General features: G+C 37.2%; 1 protein-coding gene across 2 annotated transcripts; it reads right to left on the bottom strand.

The window, feature by feature from the left end:
• Positions 1–877: 877 nt before the first annotated feature.
• LOC133129512 (SLAM family member 5-like) lies at positions 878–8,461 on the bottom strand. Of its 2 annotated transcripts, XM_061243663.1 has the most exons (6): positions 8,421–8,461; positions 4,490–4,571; positions 2,439–2,771; positions 1,748–2,017; positions 1,221–1,331; positions 878–1,115 (listed from the first exon to the last, which is right to left on the bottom strand). In XM_061243663.1, exons 2-6 carry the CDS (start codon positions 4,560–4,562, stop codon positions 1,021–1,023), a joined length of 882 nt encoding a protein of 293 aa, XP_061099647.1. In that variant the 5' UTR covers positions 4,563–4,571; positions 8,421–8,461; the 3' UTR covers positions 878–1,020. The 2 variants fall into 2 exon arrangements, with proteins under 2 accessions (XP_061099647.1, XP_061099646.1); XM_061243662.1 differs by lacking the exon at positions 8,421–8,461 and having other exon boundaries at positions 4,490–4,590.
• Positions 8,462–10,784: the final 2,323 nt, after the last annotated feature.

Below are 10,784 nucleotides of genomic sequence, written 5' to 3'. Positions count from 1 at the left end.
CTCGACCAGTTGCTGTCTGAAGATGGCTACAAGGAGAGGGAGTTTGGTAGGGGAGGGTGACAGGCAGGACGAAGTGCAATACTTTTTTCAGGATAAAGGATGTTTAGTTTCCATGTATCCTTTGGGAGTCTCCAAATGTCCTTTTTCGAAAATGGCCGAGACATTGATTAGAAAAAATAATGCAGAATGCTCATTTTTGGAGTAATCCCCAAATGTTTAACTTTCAGAAGACACCACGATTATGCCTGTAGTCAAAATGAAGTTTTCAATTCAGTAACACACACACACACACATACACTGATCATACAGTGTAATAGGTTTGTGTGGGTGTTTGTTTGCATTCAGTGTATACACAGGCATGTGATTCTGTTTATGCACAGGGTTTCAATCACTACAACCATCACCCAGAAACATCTTCAGATATACTAGTGTCTGGTATGAATGACCACAAAACGTTCCATCTGACCTAGAAGGCCACCCACACACAGACTATTTTTCAAGACAATAAAACCTTGAAAAACATGCATGGGAACTGACATTTGCAAGTCATTGATTTTTCAACGCAAGGTTTGTTTAAAAAAAGCCATTTTTATTGTTACAAATCTCACTGTAGTAAACATTCAGTGCTGATACAGACACAGTTTTATGCAATATCATTTAGTCTATAACTACGTTCTATGCGTTATGAAATATTGTTTCAAAAATATAAATAAAATGTACCTCGTTTTCACTCATTTTCACCAAATGAGCATGACACAAAATACAAATAACAGAACTTAACCAGTTTAATTAAACTCCTTTCAAATATAGTCATTAGTTTAACAAAATTTTAAAAAAGAAACTTAATTTGTTTCAGTTGCCAGCTCTGGTATCTTAGTGACGATCTCACTAGTCACAAGAGATACACCACAGAGAGAAAGCCTGATTCTTCACAACGAGACAGGTCTTCTCTTTACAGCATGCTCACATTGCTCATTGCCTTTCCTAATGCTTGCATATTCAGTCTGTGAAAAGGGTCCATCATTTGTTACTGAGATAAACTGAACAGGACCTGCTCACATATACTGGATCAATAGAAGGCATTGCAGATGGTGGCTCCTCCTCCATGACTGCCTCTAAAAAATAAGCATTTAATAAGTTAGGGTATTTAATTACATCTTTACTTGTTTCAGCTAATTGTTTACAATTGATTCCACTTATCAGAGGGCGGGGATGCTTACCTTGAATTGGTTCCCTTTTACATTGTGTTTGCCTTTTCCTCATGTACAGCAGTACTAGTGCTCCGAAGACAATGAAAATAGATGAGGCACACAAGGCTGGAATCCATCTTCCTGCAATATATATTATAATGTGACATATTCAGTTTCATTTTTTTCATATTTTCAGGAAGCTTCTGGGGTTTTCTTTCCACTAAATTATTATTTTATTTTTTAAAGTTAAAATATATTTAGCTTATACCTGTTTAAGAACATAGAGACAATGCTTATTTAGATCCAGATTCTTTGGAACTGCTACTCATCGTTTACAGTAAAAAAAACATTTCGTTCTTTTTGGAAATGTCATACTGGTACTTAGATGTCACCTTGTAATTGCCGCAGATTACAATCACCAAAAGAATCTGTAGCAATTTCTCATTTCAAAACTACCAGTGCTGCTAAGTAGAAGGTGGATCACTTCCATCATTAGGCCAATGTGCACACAGCTGCCACTGCTACAGTGGGTACAGTATACAGTATATTGGGCTCACCTTGTGATCCTGAGGTGAAGCACTTTTCCAGATCAGTAGAATCACTGGAGGCTTTGCTGACAGGGTTATGGGCGGTGCACGTGTATGTTGTGGAGGGATGGTGGGGGTGTAACTGGAGGTGAATAGTTTGGCCCAGCTGCACACAGCTGTCATTACCACAGGGGGGCAGAGTTTCCCAGCTGTAAGTCACTTCAGTCCCCTGACTGAAGCAACTGAGACTGACATTATTCCCCAGGCACTCTGCTGTGATGTTGGGTTTAGAGATGGGCTCTACAAGAAAAGTCATCATATTAAAAAAGAATCCATTTTAACTTCACTACATGCTCATATTGAACACAAAGCAATCATTTATATATTCAGAGGCCTGGGCCATTTCACATTCATTTGATTGCAACTTCCATTATTTGGTAATGCCAAGCATTAATATGTACCCCAAATAACTGAAAATAATTTTGTGGAAGTAATAACAGTCTACCTAGGCTTAAAGTTTACCAAACTTTCAATGGCAATATATGCCAGGTGTACAGCCAGTCAGTGTAATCACCAGTGAACTACTGCTGTCATCTCTCACAAAATTATGAAATCTCTATAATAATGAAAAAAAAAAATACTTTAAATTAATGACACATTATGGTGTGTAAAAAGAGAAAAAACATGTAGATAATGAGAAATCTGTTTTGAGCCAACTTACCAAAAACCTGCAGGTGAAAGTATGTATTCTCTGGTTCCATTAGACCTCCAGATATATATTCAATTTTAACTCGATACAAGCCAGAATCTGATATGTTTAGTTTGTTCAGCCATATTGAGGCATTGCTCATACTGATCCTTCCCTTATATTGTTCATGAACTTGAAATACTATTTGAGGACTCCATAAAACTATTCTAGTTATATTAAAAACTAGGTCAACACTGTAGCTTTGATCAGATTCGGGTGAGACAGGAAATGAGATGCTGTCTCCCACTTTCACTCTGATGGTGGCCCGTCTCTCTACCAACCCCTCACACCACCTGCACTGGTACACTGTAAAAGAGAGGAGAATTATTCACACTGTATCGTGGAGATGGAGTTGTCACATTATAACACACAAAGATGGGATTACCAGAGATAGAGGATATTCACATTACAGTATGTTTGGAACAAGGGTGGATCTAAGTGAGATTCCTTTTGGGCCTTAAAATGCCAAAACAATCTTGACACAAAATCTTTTCAAAATATACAGTACTGTGCAAAAGTTTTAGGCCTGTGTGAAAAAATGCTGTAATGTAGGAATGCTTTCAAAAAGAGAAATGTTCATTGTTTATTCTGATCAATTAACAAAAAGCAAAGTGAGTGAACAGAAGAAAAATCTAAATAAATATTTGGTGTGACCACCCTTTGCCTTCAAACCAGCACCAATTCTTCTAGGTACACTTGCACAAAGTCAGGGATTTTGTAGGCATATAGTCCCAGGTACGCCCATCTACTGTGCGGAGAAGTCTGGTCAGAAGTGGTCTTCATGATAGAATTGCGGCCAAAAAGCCATGCCTCCGACAAGGAAACAAGGCCAAGCGACTCAACTATACATGAAAACACAGGAACTGGGGTGCAGAAAAATGGCAGCAGGTTCTCTGGACTGATGAGTCACAATGTGAAATATTTGGCTGTAGCAGAAGGCAGTTTGCTCGCCGTAGGGCAGGAGAGCGGTACAAGAATGAGTCTCTGCAGGCTACAGTGCTGGAGGTTCCTTGCAAGGTTGGGGCTGCATTTCTGCAAATGGAGTTGGGGATTTGGTCAGAATGAATGGTCTCCTCAATGCTGAGAAGTACAGGCAAATACTTATCCATCATGCAATAACATCAGGGAGGCATCTGTTTGGCCCAAAATTTATTCTGCAGCAGGACAATGACCCCAAACATGCAGCCAATGTCATTAAGAACTATCTTCATCAGAAGAACAACGAGTGATGGTGTGGCCCCCACAAAGCCATGATGTCAACATCATCGAGTCTGTCTGGGATTACATGAAGAGACGGAAGCATTTGAGGCTGCCTAAATCCACAGAACTGTGGCTAGTTCTCCAAGATGTTTGGAACAACCTACCTGCCAAGTTCCTTCATAAACTGTGTGCAAGTATACCTAGAAGAATTGATGCTGTTTCGTAGGTAAAGGGTGGTCACACCAAATATTGATTTGATTTAGATTTTTCTTCTGTTCATTCACTTCTTCTGTTCATGCATTTTGTTTATTGATAAAAATAAAATAAAAATCTTATTTTACAGCATTTTTTTTACACCTGTCTAAAACTTTGGCACAGTACTGTATATATATATATATATATATATATATATATATATATATGTGTGTTTTTTTTATAATGTACTTGATGCTAATCCAATTATTCCAGGAAACTCACAATAGCTAACACTCAAATAAGGACACAATTTCAGTCAATGAATAGTGATTTTACAATTATTTTGAATATTGTGAATATGAAACATAACACAGATGTGTTAGAATTAACTCTGTTTTTATGCAAGGAGAGGGCCTTGTTAGAAAAGCAACCACTCCCCCTTGCCAACATGTGTCTTTATATTTCCTGGGCAATTAGCTCTTATGGTCAGAATTAATCCAGCCTTTTAAATTAATTCAATCTAGGCTCACTTGAGACTGAACTTGAGTCATGCATAAACATATATTTTACAAGTCTTGCGTTTATTTTACACAATTGTACTCAAAACAGAGGATTAACGTGTAGTTTACCTATTATATAAAGAAGCATAGCTTCAACACAGATTCTTCTTGACGTTTTGAAAGGTTGCCATTGAGTTGCCATTCTTTGTAACTGTAGAAACATATTGTAAGGAAGTAACTATTAGCAAACTAGCTGTAAACTGTATGTTGAACCTCTTGCCATACACCGACGCAGTCAAGGTTACACCGTAACAATTGTTCCTAAAAATTATTACTAAATAGCATAATAAATAATGTAAGTAGAAGATCTGTATAATAATATACAGGCCACATTTCAAATATACAGACTATTTAATCTTATTAAAATTAACGCTACATATAGCCTATATCTCACATGCATTTCAAAATGTAGCTTACATGTATTTCCAGGGATATATAGCCTATATAGGGCTACCCTACGGGCTGTGCACGCATCGTGTCATACGTACAAACATTTTTGTGATTATAGATCGGAAATTATTACATTCAACACGAATTAAAATTCATATTTACTCGTATCATAAACCATTCATACAGCAAAAGTATCCTATCTGCAGCCCTGCTTTGATTAAAACTCGCGCTCATTTTCCCACTTTCACTTTAACTGTTAGTATTACCTGGGTTTTCCATTGTTTCCAAGCCCCCCCACTTCTAAACGACAAAAAACGATTTTTAGAACAAAAAAGATAGCTCCAGAAGTATTGACACCATTGAAAAATATGCACAAAATATACTGTAAACTAAAAAACAATAGTTTTTGAAATAAGCATTTCTTCCAAAAGCTGTAAAGTAGCGTGCTTCATTAACCCTTTCGCACCTAAGTTCAAAAATAATTCTAACGAGGTTTCTTTTTTCTGCGTGCTTTCTTCTGCAGCTGTTCTTGAATTCGACTGTTACATTACACGTGCCTTCACTCGGTTGAAGTTGACCAAGCCCTTAATATGAGTCCTGATAATTATTGTAATTATAATATTCTAATGATACTAATATAGGCATGTTACTACTTTATTAATATCAATATAAATCATCGTAATAATAACAATATTCTTACCCATTAGTGTGGAGACTGACAAACTGCCCCCACATCACCTTCATCCTATACGATGTTTGCACTGTGTTTACAGCTGCTGTTTATATAAACAGCCGGTGTAAAACACACATTGCAAACATATTGTATTGACCCGGTAATTAGTCCGGTCAAATGTTCGGATTTGTTTGAAATGTTCTTCTGTATCTATTCACTGTATAGGTTCGGTATCTCAGCGGATGGGGGCTGTGTTTTGTGGGGGGGGGGGGGGGGGGGGGGGGGTCTTAACAAGGTGCATGCTGGGATAGAGGGCGCTCAATTCGGGACCGTGGCTGAGCCAAGTAAATGGTGGAGTATGCCAACGGAAAGAATTCCCTGTTCCCCTTGTTTAAGTCACGTTTTTGTTGCAGTTTAATAAACCGTGGATCTAGGTCTGTATGTGGACTGCTGTTTTTCCTGGCGGATCGCTACAATATCCTATACAGGACTAAGGTATAGTATGTTTTCAGTCTGCGTCAAAATATTGGGAGGGATTCTGCTCTCCTGACAGTGTCACTCCCCTGAGGAACCAGAACGGAAAACAGTCTGGGCCATTCGTCTGGTGCCTCGAGCTGGGAAGCTTCACACAACAGTTAGTCTAGAACAACCAGAGCCTTTTTTACGGTAGATCTGCATTAATTAAGTGTTATGGAACGAGAACCCGTGGTATATCGTGGATATTGGCATAGCTAGCGGGTTGGATAGGCACGACGCAAAGCGCTAATAAATGTGGTAACGGTTACCACATTTATCTTTCAAAATTTCACTAAAGAAAGAAAAGACAATCTTTAAATTAATGTATTTTTAATGGAGCTATGTTTTAATCTACTCTACTATCGAAGCAATGGTATTAGCATTAGGGAGGGCTAAGTAGAGCTTTAGAATGTAGACCGCTGTGTAATTTGTCCACTTTTTTACTTCACAGTAGTGATCATACGAGGTTAGTATGATGTAGCTAGCATAAGCGAATAGCACAAACCCATACAATTTGCTTCTTAACGGCACCGAAAATTTCTGTCGCACCGTCCATAAATGTCCCACCATAGGATCGATTTAAATCTTTAAAAGTTATACAATTTCTGAATTAATTTATCTTGGTCGCTATCGGTGATTTCGCGTGATCTGAGAGTTCAGTTGCTATGTAAATTACGTTCAAAATCCATTTTAACTATTCAAACGTAATCAGGGACTTTGGACTTATAAGGCGGGACATACCGAGAATATTGACCTGGAAATCTTTCAGAATTTTGAAAAACAGTCATTTTCTCGTTCCATAAGGCTTAATTATTTTACATTGGTTGGCTACTAGCGGTGAGATGATAACGTCAAGTTATTTCGATTAAAAAGTAAATAACGATGATCTACGTACGTTAGTAATATTAAAAGATGTGTGAACATTCCATTTAGCCGTGCGTATATCGTGGATATTGGCACGCCTGGAACGCAAAATGACCAATAGAGACAATGGACCGGACCTATCCGTTGTATAATATAATTTGTATCATTTTAGTCTTCACCTAATAATGTTAATACGCTATTTATAATGTTGTATTATTTTATTCTGAGTCATTGACACGACTGACTGCCTCCCGCTCTGCTAAGAACCTGGGGACCTCAAAAACAAAGTTGCAGCAACATCGGGTCGTGCAGATTCCTTCTGTACAGGATCAGGATGATTCAACCGTACCTGAACACATAATCTTGAGACCATGGAAAGGCCAAAGTGTGGAGAAGGAAGGGATCTGCTCATGATCCAAAACATACAAGCTCATCTGTGAAGCATGATGGAGGAAGTGTCATGGCTTGGGAGTTGGCTTATTAATCTTTATTGATGATGTAACTCATGATGGTATCAGCAGGATCAATTCAGAAGTCTACAAAAACATTCTGTCTGCCAACTTACAGAGAAATGCCTCTAAACTAATTGGGAGGAACTTCATCATGCAGCAAGACAATGACCCAAAACACACAACAAATTACTTCATTTTGGAGAAAAAGTGTTTTAGGTTTTAGAGGTTTTCGACTGACCAAGTCAATCACCAGACCTAAATCCAATTGAGCATGCATTTGACCACCTGAAGAGGAGATTGAAGGGAAAACTTCCAGAAACAAAGGACAACTAAAAAGCTGCTGGAAAAGCATCACAAAAGAAGAATACAAAAGTTTAGTCATTTCAGTGGGTCGCAGGCTTGATGCAGTTATTTCAAGCAAGGGATATGCGACTAAATATTTAGTGTTATTTCCTTTCATTTACTTAAATACTCTGTTCCAATACTTTTGCTTACCTAGAAATTGGGTGGTCTGCTATGTTCTAAGTATTTTAACACATCTAAGTGTAAATACCATAAATAAAAACCATAATAATTAGCTCAACCCCAAATGTATTCAGTTGATTGCAAAGACAAAGGAATTGGCCTTGTTGTTCCAATACTTTTGGAGGGGACTGTATGTGAACAGTCTATGCAAAAGGAATCACCTGAGCAACAGCTAACACCTCTCAGTCATCCGTAACTTACTTTTTCAAAGCTGACAATGGGGGGACTCAACAAAAAAACAGCCATTTCTAAAATGGTAAAACATATATGCATGTAAATACCATGAAATAAAAGCTGTTTGTACTTTTGTTTCATATTCATCATATCATATTTTGATCTCAAATCCAAATGCCTTAAACATATAGCAAAAATAACAAATTACACTCTACCATTGACATAAGTTTAGAGAGCACCGCATTAACCCTCTTTAATGGCAAAATGGTAAACTCACTTAAATACTTAATTTGAAATCAATTACAGTGTGCAACAAAAAAAATCTCCATTGTTTTAACATGGATTTACCTCAGACAATTAATGACTATCGTATTTTATTCCAACTAGAAAAAATGCATACACTTACATTGCAATGCTCTTGCTTCTTGTGTCAGGTGTGTATAAAGCCTGTTTAAGGTTTGTCACACGACACTTGTCAAAAGTATTGTGTGACGCAGTATAAATAGTGAAACCGGTATGTGGTTATTGTAGTTTCCTTTCTGTTCATTTCTTGTTTAGAACGCCACATTTCACACCATTACTTGACCTTTAACATGCACCTAATCAAACAGGTGTGCCCTAGGCATAACAACTAATAACAACAAATGTTAAAACTAATGCTTTCATACATACCTAGTGCTAAAGCTTAAATAAATCCATACTAGCTTCTGTTGGTCAAGGTTGAGGACAAATCACACAGGTTAGATTGAACAGCTAATTCCCCAAACCAGAACACTTGTATGAGCAGGCAGGTTGATGGGCTTGAAGTATCCACAAGCTGTTATAATACAGCTTCAATTAAGGGTTTTTATTGATACGTTTTGTATAGTACTCTCAACCAAAGCAGGTGATTATAAAAATATACTGTGTGCAAATATCTTTTCTACTGTCTTTTACCAGCTACTTGCTTTTTTTCCCCCCTTGTTTTGAGTTATCACTTGTGCATTGCTATATTCACAACTGATTACATATTACGTATTCTGTAAATCCTTTATTGTCAAGTGAAATTTTCACTTTGTCACAAAATGTGGTTTTAATTGGGACCACATGGTGTTAGCAGAAGTCCATATTTGATGTATATCAATGCCAAAACTAGTGGGAGAAAGCAAGATCTATGCACTGGAAATCCAGAAGCTGTGTGTATATATCCTTGCATGAAATTGTTTGTTTTTACAGCACTCATATCTGAGGAATGCAATATTGTGGCCTCTGAGGAGAAATCCAGGCTGTGAGTGTGTACATGATCTGAAGCATTTTAAACTGTTCTCCAAGCACAACTAATTATAATAATAATACATTGAAATGATGATGCTCCTTTCATTTAAAATATAAACCCAAGGAGCTACAGGAAAGACAACAAGATCTAAAATACCTAAGTACTGCTGCTTTGCTTGTGTTTTGCACAACTTATTTTCTTTTATGATAGTGGGGGGTAGGGTCAGCATATGCAGTTGACCTCTTGCATCATAGGAAATATGTCTGTCTATTCACTAACCAAAGTGCACTCATGAATGGTCATACATCCCTCCAAATGTGTTATAAAACCTTATCACAAGTTATAGGAAAAGACTCAAGCTGTTATAAATACAAATGATGGGTATTAAACGATGGGTGCCAATAATTGTGAAACCTGATTTTTTGGGAAATATTTTTTTTATTTGAAAAAGAAAAAATATCTTTTTCATTCAATATTTTTTGTGCACAGGGTTTCAATCATTACTGAAGCCACAAATATCTTCAGATATACAAGTGTCTGGTATGAATGACCTGAAAGGCTGCCCACACACAGACTATTCTTGTTTGCACCTGACCGAAGACAATAAAACCTTGAAAAACAAGAATGGGGACAGACAGTCGCGAGTCATTGATTTTTAAATAAAGAAATTATTTGTCGTCATTAGTTTAAAAAAAGTCACTGCATTATTTTGTCATAAAGTGCCTGGCAGTTTCATTCAATTTTCCTCATTTTGCTTCATTGGATTCAGTTGCCAGCTATGGTAACTTAGTCACCAGTTCTCAAGTGATACATCACAGGTAGAAAGCCAGATTTTTCAACCAAGAGACAGATCTCCTCTTTAAAGCATGCTTGCTGGTATTGCTTCTCGCGCTCATTGCCTTTCCTAATGTTTGCATATTCAGTCTGTGCAAAGGGTCCATCATTTGTTACTGAGATAAACTGAACAGGACCTGCTCACATATACTGGATCAATAGAAGGCATTGCAGACGGTGGCTCCTCCTCCATGACTGCCTCTAAAAAAGAAGCATTTAATAAGTTAGGGTATTTAATTACATCTTTACTTGTTTCAGCTAACTGTATACAATTGATTCCACTTATCAGAGGGCGGGGATGCTTACCTTGAATTGGTTTACTTTTATATTGTATTTGCTTTTTCCTCGTGTACAGCAGTGCTCCGAAGACAATGAAAATAGATGAGGCACACAAGGCTGGAATCCATCTTCCTGCAATATATATTACAATGTGATATATTCACAGAACCAGTTTCATTTTTTCATATTTTCAGGAAGCTTCTGGGGTTTTCTTTCCACTAAATTATGATTTTTTTACCTTGAGAATATATTTTGCTTATACCTGTTTAAGAACATAGAGACGATGCTTATTTAGATCCAGATTCTTTGGAACTGCTACTCGTTGTTTACTGCAAAAAACATTTTGTTCTTTTTGGAAATGTCATACTGATACTTAGATGTCACCTTGTAATTGCTGCAGAT

The sequence above is a fragment of the Conger conger genome, chromosome 5 (genome assembly GCF_963514075.1).
Source record: "Conger conger chromosome 5, fConCon1.1, whole genome shotgun sequence".
Classification (NCBI taxonomy): Eukaryota; Metazoa; Chordata; class Actinopteri; order Anguilliformes; family Congridae; genus Conger; species Conger conger.
This window is presented reverse-complemented; position numbering and strand designations above follow the sequence as displayed.

What these genes read in the sequence shown, in the direction of transcription:
- LOC133129512 (XM_061243662.1), bottom strand. Translation starts at nt 4,583, where the DNA reads ATGTTTCTACAGTTACAAAGAATGGCAACTCAATGGCAACCTTTCAAA. An exon ending in CTTTCACCTGCAGGTTTTTG is followed by an intron (nt 2,018 to 2,438) that starts GTAAGTTGGCTC and finishes CTTTTCTTGTAG; the next exon opens with AGCCCATCTCTAAACCCAAC. An exon ending in TAAAAGGGAACCAATTCAAG is followed by an intron (nt 1,116 to 1,220) that starts GTAAGCATCCCC and finishes CTTATTTTTTAG; the next exon opens with AGGCAGTCATGGAGGAGGAG.